This window comes from Balaenoptera borealis (assembly GCF_965194805.1).
Source record: "Balaenoptera borealis genome assembly, chromosome: 21".
Lineage (NCBI taxonomy): Eukaryota > Metazoa > Chordata > Mammalia > Artiodactyla > Balaenopteridae > Balaenoptera > Balaenoptera borealis.
The window spans coordinates 1,983,557-2,002,986 of record NC_138880.1 but is presented as its reverse complement, the minus strand read 5'-3'; the positions used below and the strand labels follow the sequence as shown (position 1 = coordinate 2,002,986).

The 19,430-nt window shown below is 39.6% G+C and overlaps 2 protein-coding genes across 2 annotated transcripts in view; both read right to left on the bottom strand.

The window, feature by feature from the left end:
- The window catches only part of FNTA (farnesyltransferase, CAAX box, subunit alpha), a 32,296-nt gene that overhangs the window by 3,616 nt on the left and 9,250 nt on the right, over positions 1-19,430 (bottom strand). The window contains exons 3-6 of the mRNA XM_082374883.1: positions 16,295-16,409; positions 6,686-6,790; positions 2,048-2,174; positions 259-407 (exon numbers count right to left, since the gene is read on the bottom strand). Coding sequence (XP_082231009.1) covers positions 259-407; positions 2,048-2,174; positions 6,686-6,790; positions 16,295-16,409 — 496 coding nt within the window. The remainder of the gene's footprint in view (positions 1-258; positions 408-2,047; positions 2,175-6,685; positions 6,791-16,294; positions 16,410-19,430) is intronic.
- Positions 17,141-19,191, bottom strand: LOC309619595 (cytochrome b5 reductase 4-like). Its single transcript, XM_082374898.1, is given in 3 exon segments — positions 17,141-18,618; positions 18,749-19,038; positions 19,041-19,191. Coding segments are annotated over 3 exon segments (1,419 nt in total). The 5' UTR covers positions 19,078-19,191; the 3' UTR covers positions 17,141-17,526.

The following is a 19,430-nucleotide window of genomic DNA, read 5'->3' as shown; positions in this document are numbered from 1 at the left end:
GTGAAAGAACTGTCTTCCACGAAACCAGTCCCTGGTGCCAAAAAGCTTGGGGACTGCTGCTATACACTATATTATTCGTAAATTTATCATTATAGGTTTCACGTAAGTATTCTGTCCTATTACTTCTATGAGGGTAGGATTGGGGCAATCTTGATCTTTGCTGTATCCCAACGCCTTTATGCCCCGTACCTCAGTAGTAACATGAGACATGGTAGGCAAACAAATATTCTCTTAATGAGTGAACAAGTGATTACTAACTGGACTTCTCTCTCCAAAACAGCACGATCATTGTAGCCCGTGGTGTTAGAAATTACGAAGTATCTTTGGTTCCAGACAGAGTTATTTCTCACATCCTCTTTGAGAAGTTCGTCTACATACTGCAGCTCATTATCCCAAAGTTTAAATTCCTAAAAGAAAATACAAAATAAAACATCCAATTAGAAATGTCCTATCATTTATTAACAATAAAAATAAATAAATAAAACTTCAGCAAAGCTAAGCAGGTAGAACTGAAGACATGGACTCATCACATATTTGGAGGAGAGAGATGCTGAAGGTCAAGGAAATGGCGGGGAAAGAAAAGTCATCAAAGACAGAGGAATGGCGATGAGGAAGGAAAAATTAGGAAGTGAGAGTGAGCAGCCAGAGTGGCTGTCATTCAGTAGCATCTTGTGGAAAACAATTTAGATACCAAGCAGCATGTTTTAACTTTGACCCAAGAACTACTCTAAAGAATTAAATCAAAAGAAAAAAAAAAAAAGTATACCTAACTAAATGCTTATGCATTGTTTATGGTAAAAATGTGGAAGAAAAAAACCAAACTCAGTAATAAGACAGTGATTAACTGTACTACTGTATATTAATTTGATGTGATTTGACATTATTACATATATTAAGTAAAAGGGAAGTATTCAAAAATGCTAAAATACATGTAGGTAAATATACAATTAGATTTAGATATAAATTTTTACATTACAAAGCTGTTTTAATTTAAAAAATTATGGAGAGAAGAGAACCAACAAAGACAATTTGAAAAAGGAGTAAAAGGTCAAAACGTACAAATGCCACAAAAGTTGGGGACGTTAACTATGAAAAAGCTAACGGAGATATACTGCTTATTTGATACTAGCAAAAAACTAGAATTTCATAAAAAAATAAAAATACTAAATGTCTTTAGAAAATGTATTCCTTTAATCAAATTTGGAAAAGTTTAAATTTTTAAGCAATAAATTTTTTGGTGAAATACTCTTGGTATAATGAACAGTGCAGAAAGTAGCAATCCCTGGAAAAAATTCACCGGACACAACACTACAATTGTTGGCTGGAATAAATAAAAATGCCCAGAGTGGGAGTTATAACTATTTTCTTTTCTTTTTTTTTTTTTAAAGATTTTTTTGATGTGGACCAATTTTTAAAAGTCTTCACTGAATTTGTTACAATATTGCTTCTGTTTTATGGTTTGTGTTTTGGCCCCAAGCTTTGGGGGAATCTTAGCTCCCCGAACAGGGATCGAACTTGCACCCCCTGCATTGTAAGGCGAAATCTTAACCAGTGGACTGACAGGGAAGTCCCATAACTGTTTTCTTCTATTCAGGATTTAGCATAAAATTTTAACAAGTGGGCAGAAATAAAACATACAACAGTTACTGTAAAACCATATTTCAAAGTTTATGCATGCAAAACCGTAATATGTAATACGTCCTTGTTAATTAAAATAACACAGCTGTATTAAAAATTTACAACTACTTTTTCTATTCAATTTGCTAGCAAATACGTGACACAAATTCAATCCAAAAAGTATTTAAAAAGTCACTATTATTCTTCTTTAATGTGAAGTTACTCACCAACATATCCAAAGAGATTATAAAGGTTAACCAACATGAAGGATGTCAGGTTTAATTAAGTATCTGAATAATTCTTAATCATTATATAGTTTGTAATGATCTACATGTGTGTTTCAGTTTAAGTACACTACAATTTAATAGTAATTAAATTATTTAATTCAGTTAAAAAAATAAAAATCTGCAAAACACAAGAAAGGCAATACCTGAATAACCCATTGTCGATGTTGCCAGGCGTGATAATTCTTTGCATCCTGATTAAGAATATCAGCAATAAACTCAAGCTCCTGAGATGGGTCTCTCAGCCATTCCACTAGCACTCGCCTATGATGCCTAAAGTCGAGAGAAGAAGTTTCGTGTTAATTTACCCCAAAACGAAAGTATCAGCTGCATGTGTTAGGTGATGTGGAGGGACACTCAAGAAACAGCAATTTATCTCTAATTCTCAAGACTCTACTAGAAAGAAAAGGTACTACAGAATAAACGCTAAGAGAAAAAATTTCAGAACACTAAGTAACAGCTGAGAAACATAAAACAGTGATTTGCACATAAAATGAAACCAGATAATAAGAGCTTAAAGAAGGTTTATCTCAAGCTAAATCTGAAAGTACAGTAATCTCTTGACAACCACAGTACCGTGAAAGAATTTTTCAACATGCCCAGATGTCACAATGAGATTATGGGAAATGTGATACTATTTTATCAAGTATGGAAGCCCCTCTGGTTATCAACATGCTGTCAGTTTTCCTTAAGTCCTAAGTGCCACCATTCAAGCAACTTCTTATTCTACCAGTTTGTGGGCAGAATGGAATTCACTTCTTCTCTGGCAAGTAGCTATGACAAGTTGCAAGTTTGTCAAAAGAGGAGTTTCTGTACCAGGAAAATACTTCTAAGAGTTCTCTATTGGGTTCTATTTTTATAATTTTCTTTAGCTGAAATATTTATAAAAATCTATTAGTGAAAATGTTCTAAAATTCACTGTGGTGATGGCTGCACATATATACCCCTTAAATGGGTAAATAGTATGATATGTGAATTATATCTCAGTGAAGCTGTTTTTTTAAAAAAACCATTAGTATTCATTATACTAAAAGTGAACAGGGATAATGGGGGAAAGGGGAAAGATTTAATGCTTAATGGGTGACCTATTCTACATGCATGGAAAATTTAAAAATTCATCTTAGAGAATATTAAGAAGGCAAGATACTACCAAGAGGAAGATCCTAGAGGGAACGGTTTCCAAATAATTTAAGAAGTCTTCCAAGTCAGTGAGTACATTAATAATTTATTTTTCCAGGTTACTGGTAAATTCTATAATTCAGGAAAAACTTAAGAATTAGGTCCTCCAGTGTGTCAAAATGACTGCTCAGAACAAAATACTAAGAAGCTCTCTCTGATGTTCTATGATTTAAAGAGTATTAATTAAATACAGGGGTTTGATCTTACAGCATAAGTTTTCATAGTGAATTTAATAAAAAGTGGCCTGGCATACAGGATTTGCATTACTTGTACTATACTAGATATGATAGCAACTAGCGGAGTGGGCAATTTAAAATGTACCATAATTAAAACCTGCTAGGTTTCCAACAGCAGCTGCTCTGGGTTTCTTTTTTTCTTTTTAAATTTTTAAAATTTTATTTATTTTTGGCTGTGTTGGGTCTTCGTTGCTGCACACGGGCTTTCTCTAGTTGCGGCGAGCGGGGGCTACTCTTCATTGCAGTGCGCGGGCTTCTCATTGCGGTGGCTTCTCTTGTTGCGGAGCACGGGCTCTAGGCATGTGGGCTTCAGTAGTTGCAGCACGTGGGCTCAGTAGTTGTGGCTCGCGGGCTCTAGAACGCAGGCTCAGTAGTTGTGGCGCATGGGCTTAGCTGCTCCGCGGCATGTGGGATCTTCCCGGACCAGGGCTCGAACCCGTGTCTCCTGCATTGGCAGGTGGATTCTTATCCACTGAGCCACCAGGGAAGCCCGCTCTGGGTGTTTTTATATTTTGTTTTTCATAACGATAGGTGCCAACGTGTTAATGACAGAATCTGCAGTGTCCAGAAAAGGAAGCTACTTCTCTTCAGCAAAAACTAGATGTAATCAAATGCTGAGAATGCTTGTGATGTCTGGATTATTTTTTCTTTTAAGATAAAATGGTACATAGTTTATATATCTCTTCAAGTACTTTTCTGGATTCTTTTTTTTTTTTTTTGGCCACAACACACAGCTTGTGGGATCTCAGTTCCCCGGCCAGGTACTGAACCTGGGCCACAGCAGTGGAAGCGCCGAATCCTAACCACTAGACCACCAAGGGAACTCCCTTCTGGAGCTATAACCTCCAAATATTTACATAAAAGCACCTTAATTCCGAAGGGTCAATGCCTTTTAAATGAGGGACTGAAACTCTCTAGCTAATCACTTTTGTCACTAAAACAACTCTTTTATAAGGCAATTTCTCAGGAGTGCAACCGTCATGCACTTACAAAGAAAGAACCTACAGAGGTGAAGTTGTTTAAAATTCTACAAATGGAAATCCACAACAGCTAGCACTTCCATGCTTTGCCAAATGTTCAATTACTCACCGTCAGATCTATTATGTTCTAATTCTTTGAAAATTAAGTATCTACTTATGGTTCGTACTCCTTAACGACCGTATTTGATCATGCAGATTATTATTAGCCAACTGGGCCAGAGAGCAGTTCACTCTCCACATGTGTCCACAGCTGGGGAGCTGTTCCTTCTCCTAAGGCTAACCTATGTGTTGGATCTCTTCCCAACTCCAAGCAAGCCCTTACTCTATCCCCCTTTTCTCCAGAATTCTCACCTTCTCTCTTTCTAGTAACTCTCCCCACACCATGAAGTCTTTGCCACTTTGGAAAAACAAGACCCAAAGACACAGTCCTGACTAGCTGCTTGCTCCGTCTTCTTTCTCAACAGCCAACTGCATCTCCCGTTAGCGATTCAAGCACTGCTCCGTGGCTCATTTCCTCTTCCCAGCCCTGCCCTGCCCTGCCCTGCCCTGCCCTGCCCTGCCCTGCCCCGCCCCTGGTGGGAGGACTGCTGGTGCCAAGACCAGTCACTGGCAACGGCCTACTTAACAATCCCACGGGGTCATCTCTAGCCCTTGCTCTCCGCGACCTCTCAGCAGTAGCTGATACTGCCATCCATCACTTTCTTCTTGAAACTCTCCCTTCTCTTGGTGAGGACACTGACTTCTGGTTTCCTTCCTCAGTCGTCCTGGACCACCTCTCTGCCTCTCAGACGCGGATGCTCACCAGTGCTCTGTCCCCAACCTTCTCTAATTCTCCCTGAGCATCCTCATCCAGAGTGGGGACTGCCACTCCAGAGGAGCATTTTTCAATCACTTACTGGACAACTGGACAACTTTACACAGGTTTCCCATAAGCACATCAAATTCTACTTGTCTAGTACTGAATCCACCCTTCTTTCCCAAAAATGTGCTGCTTTGTTTCCCAAAATTCCCCAAGTGGTCAGCACCATCATTCACCCAATGGTCAAGCCAAAAATATAGACATCATTCTTCTCTGTCACTCCCCTGATAAGTTTAACTTCAAAGCCTGTTGCTTCTGCCTCCAAAACCTCTCTCACATGTACCCTTCTCTCTCCCATACCCTACCACACTCTCCCCTGGCCCCTACACTGCCATGGCCCGCCAGAACTGTGAGCCTCTTCCGCTATCCTCCACCCTGCTGTCAGGGTAAAGCTCCCAAGACACAAATCTAATCATACTACTTCCTTAATTAAAATTTGTCAGGAGCTCTCCACTGCAGCTAAGATCAAACCCCAAACCCTTACCAATGTTCATAAGGCCCTTTATGATCTCGTCCTAGGGCCCCCAAACGTACTCTAATCACATGGAATTACATGCAGTTCCCGGAGTGCACCAAGCTCTTTCATGCCTCTTCTCCCCAGAATATTCTCTTTGCCTCAGCAGTCTTTCTTCTCAGAAATCATCCTTAAATCTCAGGCATAAAGACAGGGTGGTGTGTGTCCCAGTCATTACATTGGAAAAACATCAAATGGAGGCAAGCCCTGCATGAAAAGCAGGCAGTCAGTGGCACAGAAGTGGAGACAGCTCTTGACGGACACCACGCTGCTGCATCTCCTTCACCATGACCACAGCAACGCCACCTCCTTCTCTCCTCCTCCTGCTCTTCCTCGACCGTCACCTCCATCACCACAGTCGCTACCATTCATGGGGGGCTCACTAAATGCTGGGTACTGTCCGGACTCTTTCTTTCTTTCCTATTTGTTCTCTGTCCTCCTGTCCCATAACTTCTCTTTTCCCCCACTGTGTCCTGCTCCCCCATCCTCTTGTCTAAGTTAGGGGCTTAACTTTTAGAACAAATACACACTGTAAAAAACCCTACCATTATATTTTTCACACTGTTCTGTAAAATAACTGGTTTTATTATTTGCTTTCCCTTTTAGACTGTGTCTCATTCATCTTTGTACCCCCAACATCAATAAAAATTTTTTTAATAAATAAATGAATAAAAGATGAAATACCAGAGAGTCATTTTATAACACACTGAATGGAAACATTTTTTTCAGATTTTTCACTCAAATTTTTTCCTGACTCTAGTACTATTATGTGCTAATGTCGAAGTTTGAAATAATTACGGCAGCAAACATTTGAGTGTTAACTATGGGTCAAGCACCACTTCAAGCACTAAACATAAAGTTATCTCAGTTACTCCCAACAACACTGTAAGACTGGTGACATTAGCTCCAATGCAAGCACTGTAATTATAAAGACACAAACAATTCCCTATGGTTTCGTCACCCATTGGCAGGTACTATTAGCATAGTGACTTATTTCCTTCCTATTTTCATCTTACCAAACTTGATAGTTTTTGGGCTGTTCCTCAATTATTGCCGTGATGTAGTTCATTTCCTCATGTAGATCCTTTTGAAGTGACTTTAAGAGAACTCTCCGAAAATGCCTACAGCAAACATCAAGCATCCAAAGTCTCATTACTCCACATAAATTGCCCAGCCACAGTATCAAATGAAGTCACAAGACAACAACATAGACACATTTTTTGGTAGGTATTCTATATAACCAATAATTTAGCAATTTAACCGCTTGTGGTTGTCCAAACTCATAGAACTATCTGAAGAACGGAAGAATCAAGCATTTTGAAGCAAAATAGTGAAAGGCAGCAAATGTGAGACAGAAGACAACCAACAAATGATTATTTCCAGGTAATACTCTGGTTACTAGTGTTCTATTACACAAGAATCAAAAACATCTCTTTCCCCATATGGTATAACCTGTTCGTTTAGATGCATTACTCATATAATAAATTAATTTCATTACAAACGTTATCATATATTTTACTTTTAGAACCACCATAAAAATGCTATTTATAAATGAAACAAGTTTCTCTTTAATTTCTTCACAGGTGAAGTCAAACCATTAAAAACACCTTTTCCCTAAAGACATGATTAGTTCTAGTCTATTTTTACTTCAAAATTTCAAAATATTCCAACTCAATATATAATGAGACAAAAAACTACTTTATTTTTTTAATTTTTTTTTAATACATCTTTATTGGACCATAATTGCTTCACAATACTGTGTTCGTTTCTGCTGTATGACAAAGCGAATCAGCCACATGTATACACATATCCTCATATCCCCTCCTTCGTGAGCCTCCCTCCCACCCTCCCCATCCCACCCCTCTAGGTCATCGCAAAGCACCAAGCTGATCTCCCTGTGCTATGCTGCTGCTTCCCACTAGCTATCTATTTTACATTTGGTAGTGTACATATGTCGATGCTACTCTCACTTTGCCCCAGTTTCCCGCCTGCCCCGTGTCCTCAAGTCCATTTCTATGTTTACGATTTTATTCCTGCCCTGCCACTAGGTTCAGCAGTACCATTTTTTTTTTTGATTCCCTATATATGTGTTAGCATATGGTATTTGTTTTTCTCTTTCTGACTTACTTCACTTTGTATGACAGACTCTAGGTCCATCCACCTCACTACAAATAACTCAATTTCATTTCTTTTTATGGCTGAGTAATATTCCATTGTATATATGTGCCATATGTTCTTTATCCATTCATCTGTCGATGAACATTTACGTTGCTTCCATGTCCTGGCTATTGTAAATAGTGCTGCAATGAACATTGTGGTGCATGTCTCTTTTTAAATTATGGTTTTCTCAGGGTATATGCCCAATAGTGGGATTGCTGGATCATATGGTAGTTCTACTTTTAGTTTTTTAAGGAACCTCCATACTGTTCTCCATAGTGGTTGTATCAATTTACCTTCCCACCAACAGTGCAGGAGGGTTCCCTTTCACCACACCCTTTCCAGCATTTACTGTTTCTAGATTTTTTGATAATGGCCATTCTGACTGGTGTGAGGTGATACCTCATTGTAGTTTTGATTTGCACTTCGCTAATAATTAGTGATGTTGAGCATCTTTTCATGTGGCTCTTGGCCATCTGTATGTCTTCTTTGGTAAAATGTCTATTTAAGTCTTCCACGCATTTTTTAATTGGGTTGTTTCTTTTTCAATATTGAGCTCCATGAGCTGTTTGTATATTTTAGAGATTAATCCTTTGTCCATTGTTTCATTTGCAAATATTTTCTCCCATTCTGAGGGTTGTCTTTTTGTCTTGATTATGGTTTCCTTTGCTGTGCAAAAGCTTTTAACTTTAATTAGGTTCCATTTGTTTATTTTTATCTTCATTACTCTAGGAGGTGGGATAAAAAAGATCTTGCTGTGTTTTATGTCAAAGAGTGTTTTTCCTACGTTTTCCTCTAAGAGTTTTATAGTGTCTGGTCTTACATTTAGGTCTTTAATCCATTTTGAGTTTATTTTTGTGTATGGTGTTAGGGAGTGTTCTGAATTCATTCTTTTACATGTAGCTGTCCAGTTTTCACAGCACCACTTATTGAAGAGGCTGTCTTTTCTCCATTGTATGTTCTTGTCTCCTTTGTCATAGATTAGGTGGCTATATGTGCATGGGTTTATCTCTGGGCTTTCTATCCTGTTCCATTGATCTATATTTCTGTTTTTGTGCCAGTACCATACTGTCTTGATTACTCTAGCTTTGTAGTATAGTTTGAAGTCGGGGAGCCTGATTCTTACAGCTCTGTTTTTCTTTCTCAAGATTGCTTCGGCTATTCGGGGTCTTTTGTGTTTCCATACAAACTGTAAAATTTTTTGTGCTAATTCTGTGAAGAATGCCATTGATAGTTTGATAGGGATTGCACTGAATCTGTAGATTGCTTTGGGTAGTATAGTCATTTTCACAATATTGATTCTTTCAATCCAAGAACATGGTATATTTCTCTATCTGTTTACATCATCTTTGATTTCTTTCATCAGTGCTTTATAGTATTCTGAGTAGAAGTATTTTGCCCCCTTAGGTAGGTTTATTCCTAGGTATTTTATTCTTTTTGTTGCAATGGTAAATGGGATTATTTCCAGAAAATGGGTTTGTCCATTTTCTGGAGAGTTTTTACAAATGGGTGTTGAATTTTGTCAAAAGCTTTTTCTGCATCGATTGAGATGATCATACGCTTTTTATTCTTTAATTTGTTAATATGGTGTATCACATTGATTGATTTGCGTATACTGAAGAATCCTTGCATCCCTGGGATAAATCCCACTAGATCATGGTGTATGATCCTTTTAATATGTTGTTGGGTCCTGTTTGTTAGTATTTTGTTGAGGATTTTTGTGGCTATGTTCATCAGTGATATTGGTCTATAATTTTCTTTTTTTGTGATATCTTTTTCTGGTTTTGGTATCAGGGTGATGGTGGCTTCGTAGAATGAATTTGCGAGTGTTCCTCCCTCTGTAATTTTTTGGCAGAGTTTGAGAAGGGAGGGTGTTAGCTCTTCTCTAAATGTTTGATAGAATTCACCTGTGAAGCCATCTGGCCCTGGATTTTTGTTTGTTGGAAGATTTTTAATTACAATTTCATTACTTGCAACAGGTCTGTTTATATTTTCTAATTCTTCCTAGTTCTGTCTTGGAAAATTGTACCTTTCCAAGAATTTGTCCATTTCTTCATGGTTGTCCATTTTTCTGGCATATAGTTGTTTGTAGTAGTCTCTTATAATCCTTTGTATTTCTGTGGTGTCAGTTGTGATTTCTTCTTTTTCATTTCTAATTTTATTGATTTGCATCTCCTCCCTTTTTTTCTTGGTGAGTCTGGCTAAGGGTTTATCAATTTTGTTTATCTTCTCAAAGAACCAGCTTTTAGTTTTATTGATCTTTGCTATTGTTTTCTTCATTCCTATTTCATTTATTTCTGCTCTGATATTTATGATTTCTTTCCTTCTACTGACTTTGGGTTTTCTTTGTTCTTCTTTCTCTACTTTCTTTAGGTGTAGGGTTACATTGTTTGAGACTTTTCTTGTTTCTTGAGGTGAGATTGAATTGCTATAAACTTCCCTCTTAGAACTGCTTTTGCTGCATCCTATAGGTTTTCAGTTGTGTTTCTGTTGTCATTTGTTTCTATGTATTCTTTTATTTCTTCTTTGATTTCTTCAGTGATCTCTTGGTTATTTAGTAGTGCACTGTTTAGCCTCCATGTATTTGTGTTTTTTACAGTCTTCTTCCTATAACTGATTTCCAATCTCATAGCATTGTGGTCAGAAAAGATGCTTGATATGATTTCAATTTTCTTAAATTTTCCGAGGCTTGATTTGTGACCCATGATGTGATCTATCCTGGAGCATGTTCTGTGTGCAACTGAGAAAAAAGTGTATTCTGCCACTTTTGGGTGGAATGTTCTATAAATATCAATTAAATCTATCTGGTCTATTGTGTCATTTAAAGCTTGTGTTTCTTTATTTATTTTCTGTTTGGATGATCTGTCCATTGGGTAAGTGGGTTGTTAAAGTCCCCTACTATTATTGTGTTACTGTCGATTTCTCCTTTCCTGGTTGTTAGCATTTGCCTTATGTACTGAGATGCTCCTATGTTGGGTGCATAAACATTTATAATTGTTATATCTTCTTCTTGGATTGATCCCTTGATCATCATGTAGTGTCCTTCCTTATCTCCTGTAACAGTCTTTATTTTAAAGTCTATTTTATCTGATATGAGTATTGCTACTGCAGCTTTCTTTTGATTTTCATTTGCATGCAATATGTTTTTCCATCCCCTCACTTTCCGCCTGTATGTGTCCCTATGTCTGAAGTGCGTCTCTTGTAGACTGCATATGTATGGATCTTGTTTTTGCATCTATTCAGCCAGTCTGTGTTTTTTGGTTGGGGCATTTAATCCATTTACATTCAAGGTTATTATTGATATGTATATTCCTATTACCATTTTCTTAACTGTTTTGGGTTTGTTTTTGTAGGTCTTATTCTTCTCTTATGTTTCCCGCCTAGAGAAGTTTCTTTAGCATTTGTTGTAAAGCTGGCTTGGTGGTGCTGAATTCTCTTAGCTTTTGCTTGTCTGAAAAGCTTTTAATTTCTCCATCAAATCTGAATAAGATCATTGCTGGGCAGAGTAGTCTTGGTTGTAGGTTTTTGTCTTTCATCACTTCAAGTATACCTTGCCACTCCCTTCTGGCCTGCAGAGTTTGTGCTGAAAAATCAGCTGTTAACCTTATGGGGATTCCATTGTATGTTATTTTTTGTTTTTCCCTTGCTGCTTTTAATATTTTTTCTTTGTATTTAATTTTTGTTAGTTTTAGTATGTGTCTTGGTGTGTTTATCCTAGGGTTTATCCTGTACGGGACTCTCTGTGCTTCCTGGACTTAGGTGACTATTTCCTTTCCCACGTTAGGGAAGTTTTCCACTATAATCTCTTCAAATATTTTCTCAGACCCCTTCTTTTTCTCTTCTTCTTCTGGGACCGCTATAATTTGAATGTTGGTGTGTTTAGTGTTGTCCCAGAGCTATCTGAGATTGTCTTCAATTGTTTTCATTCTTTTTTCTTTATTCTGTTCCTCGGCAGTTATTTCCACCATTTTATCTTCCAGCTCACTTATTCGTTCTTCTGCCTCAGTTATTCTGTTATTGATTCCTTCTAGTGTATTTTTCATTTCAGTTGTGTTGTTCATCTCTGTTTGTTTGTTTAGTTCTTCTAGATCTTTGTTAAACATTTCTTGTATTTTCTCAATCAGTGCCTCCATTTTATTTCCGAGATTCTGAATCATCTTTACTATCATTACTGTGAATTCTTTTTCAGGTAGATTGCCTATTTCCTCTTCATTTATTTGGTCTTATAGGTTTTTACCTTGCTCCTTCATCTGTGACATATATTTTGCAGTCTCATTTTTTTTTTTTTGATGGGTGGGATTGTGTTCCTGTCTTACTTGTTGTTTGGCCTGAGGCGTCCAACACTGGAATTTGTTGGCTGTTGGGTAGGGCTGGGTCTTGGTGCTGAGATAAGGACCTCCGGGAGACCTCACTGCCGGGAGACCTCACTGCGATGAATATTCCCTGGGGTCTGAGGTTCTCTGTTAGTCCAGTGGTTCAGACTCGGAGCTCCTACCGCAGGAGCTTCAGTCCTACCCCTGGCTCATGAACCAAGATTTTGCAAGCTGCGCAGAGCAGCAAAAAAAAAAAAAAAAAAAAAAAGAATAATAAGAAAGAGTAAAAAATAAAATTAGACTAGGAAACTAACAGATATGTTAGAAAGAATATAAAAATAAAAATATAGATGAAACAACCATAAGGTAAAACAGAACCACAATAGTAAACAAGAGCAGAAGGGAAAAAAAAAAGAGCAGAAGGAAAAAAAAAAAAAGGTAGAAAAGGCCTTGGCTGTGGAGGGTGGGACCTAAGCAAGGGTGAGGTTTGGGTGGTAGGCGGGGCCTATGCTTAGGACTGACAGGGCTGGAAAAGGCCCTGGGGTGTGTATGGGGGGGTGGGGCTTAGGCTCTATGGAACAGAAGGGGCCCAGGCCTGCCTCTGGTCTCAGAGGACGGGGGACCCAGGCTGGGAGCCCAGCTGGCTTCCTGGGCCCACGTGGGCGGGGCAAATGCCCTCTGCTCCTCTCCTGCTCCTCCCGTCCTGGAGGGCCCCTCCTGCTGCCTCTCCTCCTCTCCCCCGGCCTCCCTCCTATGCCTCCAGGACCCACGCATCCTGGAGGGGGCTTTGGAGGGTGGGGGACCCAGCCTGGGAGCCCAGCAGGCTTCCCAGGCTCGAGTGAGTAGGGCAAATGCTGGGCACTCTCCCCCCCCGATCTGAGCCCCCGAGGGTCCCTCCAGGCATAGGAACCCCTCCCCTCTCAGCCACCCCTTAAGGGCACCGGTCCTGTCTGGCCTCCACTTCTCCTCCCTGCTCAGTCCCCCCACATCCTACCGGTTCACTTGGGGGTTCCTCCCATCTCCTTGGGCTTCGAGGTCCCCCACCAGTGTCTGGCAAGCGCCCTAGTTGTAGAGAGATGCCAACTCTGTGTCTTCCCACACTGCCATCTTGACTCCACCCCCCAGAAAAACTACTTTAAAAGTTATCTCTTAAAATGAAATGCTAAATAGAGGAGATGACAGTATTTCTCTATTATAATTAGTTTAAAGAAAATGAGGCTTCACAGAGCACATACACATACAGGCAGCCTGGTTCATATGGGTAATTTCAGGTATACTGTTTTTAAGAAAACAGCAAATAAACTTAGGAAATTTTAAATGCATTCTAAGTTGCTCTGAGCTGTGTACAGTCAGGAATTTCTTACAAGCTAAAAATGTGCATATTAGAGACATAAAGTGATGGAAGATCACACTAACAGCTCTAGATAATCCTACTAAAATGACAGTAAAGAAATAAAAAGGGTATAAATCCACAAGGATGAGGGGATACCACAGCAATTGAAAGAGGTCAACAAAACGATGGAAAATGGTAAGCTGATAGTTTTGACTGACTTGGAAAACCAGAAAGTGCCAAAAACCTGTCAACTGAGGAAGAAAGGTTCAGAAATCAGATGTATCAGGTATTTCCGAAACTGGAAGTCAAGGGTGGGGCTGAAAACAGTTTAAAATGTAGACAGAGTCCTCAGCAGCCAACATCCCTCCCCCCACCCTGAGCAGAGAGGTGACAACATCTCCCAACCTGGCTGTGTGTGTGTGTGTGTGTGTGTGTGTGTGTGTGTCTTTTTTTTCCTCACACAGAGCTCCTAAAACCCTTGTAAATTTCTGAGTGATAAGAGCACTGGGGCATCTCTTCTACTGAGGTGATTCTGGTTGGGCTCCTGGATGGCTCCTGGTCACCAGAAAGACCAAGCCTTGATTAGAAACTTGGAATGTTCAGCCCCACCTCCCATCTTCCAGACAGGGGAGAAAGGCTGGAAATGGAGTTAATAATAGATCGTGTCCAGGCGAGGAAGCCACCATTAAATCCCAACAGCAGGGGATTTGGAGAGCTTCCAGGTGGGTGAACACATCCATGTACCAGGAGGGTGATGCACCTCAGCCCCACAGGAACAGAAGCTCCTGTGCTCGGGACCCTCCCAGACCTCGCCCTATGCACCTTTTCATCCGGCTGTGCATCTCTCTGTTTTATCATACCATTTAATAAACTGGTAAACCTAAGTAAGTGTTTCACTGAATTCTGTGAGCTGCTCTAGCAAATCGGTTGAACCCAAGGAGGGGATCGTGGAACCTATGATTTATGGCCCACCAGTCAGAAGCACAGGATGTGCGACTGGCATCGGGGTGGGGCAGGCTTGTGGGACCGAGCCCTTAACCTGTGGGATCTGACGTTACCTCCAGGTAGACAGTGTTAGAATTGAGTTAAACTGTAGGACACCCAGGTGGTGTCACAGGGAACTGCTTGGTAGGGGAAAAATCCCACACACATTCGGTGACTAGAAGTGCCAGAAGTGAAGTGTGTTTTGTGAAAGTAAAGAAAACACACAGGAGAAGGAGGACTAGAGTTTTCCTAAAAAGCCTGGGCAGCAGACAAGTGGCTTTATTTTCTGGAAAAATCCAAAGCAGAAAGAAATACCAGACACAGCAGAAGGCAGGGTGAGGTAAAGGCTGGAAACAAGGAAATTTAAAATGCTGATACACTGAACAGCTGAGATGCCCCCCACCCCTGTCTTACCCTGCCAGAATTGACCCCCAGAACTGTGGCAGCCAAATGTACACTCCTCAGACAGCTCTTCTTCAGAGAAACAAAGTAGTCAAGAGAAAAGACCCAGAAATACTGATATATGAAGACGTCAAACAAAACAGCCGTGCCTCCATGCTAACTTCACGGTAAAGCCCTCTAGGTGACAAGTCCTGCAACACGAAGAGATGCCAAATCAGGTTTTTCCTGCTTCCACTGTAAGTATGAAAGGAGAGCCAAGAATTACCACTCGTTTGAGAAAAATGTTTACATTAAAGAGATCAAAACAAATAAACAGAAAAGTGAAAACAAATCCCATCCGTGAAATAAACAAGATGCTATTAAAAAAGAATATTCAGAGAAGATAAAAAGAGCTCTTGTAAATTAAACATGAGTGCAGATAGAACAGTTAGAAGATAAAGTTGAAGAAATCTCAAAAGTAAATAAAAAGAGATAAAAGTAAGAAAAGACAACCTCAGAAGTACAACATGCAACTAAAAGGCATTCCAGAGAGAGCCAACAGAGGAAAGAGAGAAGACATTATCAAAAGAACATAAAAGAAAAAAAAAATTTCCCAAAGCTAAAGAAAAGGTTAAAATGAAGGAATGGGAATCTTCTCAATAGAGGCTGAAAGAAACAGAAAGACAGTTTTAAAAATCTAAAGGAGAATGATTTCCAATCCAGAATTCTATCACTGAAGCTAGAAGAGACTTAAAACACTTTTAAATTTACGAAACCTCAGTAAAAATTTCCATCACAGCCTTCTAAGAGTTTTCTTGTATTCAAGGATCTGGTCTATAAAATGAGAGTAAAGCAGGAAAGAGAAAGATGTGGGATCTAGGAAACAGGGACTCGACACAGGAAAGAGCTATGGACCAGACACGCGGTGCCCAAGTCCTCGGAGAAGAAAGGAAGGAACTGAAGGGTTACCTGCTGTGCTCAACAGTAACGAGACATTCTACATGAGCAGAGTCTGGGAGACAGATAACTTGCTGGTAAAAAGAGAACAAAACTAAATAAAAAAGCCAATCTGTTAAAGGAAATGTAAACATACAATGAAATGTGGGTCCGCATGAACCATGAACTGATTACTGTGATGGAGACAGTACAGGAGACTGAACTCTGTATCTTCCATAGAAGGAGTAATGTCTAAAATGAAAAAATTAAAAATAATCAAGCACATGATTAAGAATATAGAGGTGATTTTAAGAAAAAACACCTAGGAGTTGTTGCCTCCGGGGAGTGGGACTCTGTAGTGAGAAGGAATAGAGGAGAGATTGCTATTTTTCATTCAGTCTCTGACTTTTAAACTCATATGTGAATTGTTGTTTTGATAAAAATTAATGTTAAGAAAAAAGTCATCCAAACTAAAACCTGAGACATTCACACAGGGAATATTAATGATGTGTCTTACTTACCACACTGTGTAATTGGCTGCATTTAACTCGATAGCATCTCTGGTTAGTTTAAAAGCTCGTTCACTTCTCTCGTCACGCTGCAGGACAGCCCGGAAATAATCATAAACATCCTGAACTAGAAACAGAGCACACAACTGCATTAGGATGGTCTTTCTTGTTTAAAACGACCACTATAGTACAAAATGTTGTTTTTACTCTATGAGGAAGATACTTTATTGTATGTATACGATTTATAATATGCAAAAGAAAGAAAATCCAATGACTATGACTGCCACTCTGATAACTTGTGTCACAGCCAGGATGCACGTACAGGAGTTGATGCCAGACTCCAGATCCCCCAAAGACCTTATGCATTAAAGAAAATTAAGAGTGCATATATCCAAATATATTCACTTAGCTGTTTTTCTCACATTTTATTTTGATCAGTTTTTTTTTTTTTTTGGCTGCATCAGGTCTTAGTTGCAGCAGGCAGGCCCTTCGTTGTGGTGCACAGGCTCCAGAGCGCATGGGCTCTGTAGTTTGCAGCACGTGGGCTCGCTAGCTGAGGCACAAGGGCTCAGTAGTTGCAGTGCATGGGCTTAGTTGCCCCTCGGCATGTGGGATCTTAGCTCCCCGACCAGGGATTGAACCCACATCCCCTGCATTGGAAGGCGGATTCTTAACCTCTGGACCACCAGGGAAGTCCCTGATCAGTTTTTTTTTTTTTTTTTAATTAAGAATATTTTTTATTCTACTCTGTATCAAGGCCATAGACACACAAAATGTTTGGATCACTTAATAAGTTATAACAGTCCATGTTTTCATAGTAAGAACAAGGACATAAATGATCATTTCCTGAGTTTACAGTGCAATGTAAAATTTAATCTGTATTGCTAATCAGACATCTTACAGCACAGAAATGTGATCAAAATGATCATTTGCTTTATCATGTCATAAAACACAAGAGCTTATTGTAGAACAGTGATACAGTTTAAATGGTAAGGAACTTTGTGATTCATAACAAAGAATCCTGTATATACTTGTTGCCATGACTGACCTTCCAGGACAAATATCAGTAGTAAAATAAGTTATGGTACAAAATAAAGTCAACAAGGTATCTATAGTGAAGAAACATTTGATTTCATTTAAGAAACTAAAACCTGGATTCCAGTTAACCTATATACAAAAATGTTCTTTTAAAAAACCCTAAGTAATCACAAATTTAGCTAAAACAGTTGAATGACACCTCTTCATTATGCTGTAAAACTACGGATCTCATCTTTGGAAAAGTTCAAATCACGCAGCAACTTCATTCCTTGTTCTGTAAATGGCATTGGTCCACAAATGCAGATGAGGACTTTGGACGTGTCTAAACTTCTTTTCAAAAATTCAGAAAGCAGAGCTGGTGAAACGTATCCCCGTTTGCCATTCCATTCAGAAGTAGGTGCTGAGAGAACAAATTCAAGGTCAAATCTTTTATCCTTAAATGCTAATTTCTCCAATTGGCTTCTCCAAATTATGTGATCCTCTGTTTTATTGAAGAACATCAGCTTCACTTTCCTGAGACTGGGTATATTAGTCAAAGCATAACTCAGTACTTTAACCATTGGTGTGAAGCCTGTTCCCGCTGCCAATAAAAAGAGATCTTCCAATTCTTGGAACTGGGATATTTTAAAATTGCCCTCGGGATTGCTTACAGAAACATAATCTCCAATCTGAAGATGATCAAGCTCTGGTGTGAAGAGTCCAGCAGGGTAGATTTTGATCAAAAAGTAGATGTATTTATTGTTGGGAAGAACTGGTTCCTTGAACTCTGAGAATAAGGAATCAGATACAGGTGTATATGGCTTCACAATTTCAGTACCTATATCTTTCTTTGGAATAAGTGAATTATGATTCTCCAGGGGATGACCAAGGCATTTCCAAGAAGTATTCTCTTTTTTCTTCAGGACAATCTCTATTTTTCCCACATTCTCAACAACTCGCACAGAAAAATCGTCCTGAATCTCATGACTTAGGGCAATATGTATAAGATATGAATAATCCTTGATAACTGTTTCTGCTCTAAAGGAATCATCCCGGTGATCAGCTATTACTGAGTCTAAATTGATATCCTTCTGTTTAGTATATATGACAATGGTGACTAAAGTGTCTCTTTGGAACCAGTCATAGCTTGGAGAACTAGGTCCTTCTTTGGCAAGTGGATCTGTCACTTGGCTCTTGGGAAGCATGCCGTTTAAGAGTTTCTTTTCCTCATGATAGTCTTTAGGAAAAGCAGGTTTAACGGCCATCCTGCCAACCAGGCATTCTTTCAGCATGGATTCATAGTTGACCCAGCGATGAACCATCTTGCCTCTTCCAGGACTAAGTCACTAGCCACTGCAGCTGCTGACCTTCAACACCCCCTGAAAGGAGTGCAGGGTGGAGATCAGGAATGACGCACTCTGTACTCTGGGAAAAACTGGCAGAACAGGCCTGATCAAAAAGGTCAGTACCATCTGATCCTGCTGCTCTCATAAGTTCCTCTTCTCCACCAGGATGACACTCCATATACGGGCTGATGTTATAAACAAAGCCTCTTATGCATATCCAACAATCATCTTTTTTGTTGTGTTTTTTCAGTTCTTCTTCAGTTACTTCAATTAATCTTCCTTTTAATCCTGTTAGGTCCTTTCCACTTTTGGTCAGTCGAATCCAACCCATAAGACTTCTGCCCTGTTTCAGAGGGACCTTCCTACGCCCCCTGGAGGAGACGCACTGCTGCTGCTGGAGCCCGGGAAAGACTGGGAAGGGACGTTCAGCATCCTGGACCCTTGGCCCGGGCCCTGCCCGGGGTACGGCGCCCGACGGGATAGCTCGGCGCGACCCTTCTGGGGTAACACCTCCGGCTCCGGCTCCGAGGCCGGGCAGACGCCAAGCCCCCCCGATCAGTTTTTTTTAACTGAAAAAGTAATATACACAATGATAGAAAACTCAAACAATACAAAAAGGCTCACGCTAAGTTTGCGTTCCACTAAATTCCCAGTCCTTCTCCCCAGAAGCAATTGTGGAGTGATTCTAGTGTATCCTTCCAAATATATTCTATGCACATACAAGTATATGTTCTAATTCCATCCTCCCATTTTTTTTTAATACAAATGAGATCACATCCTACTCT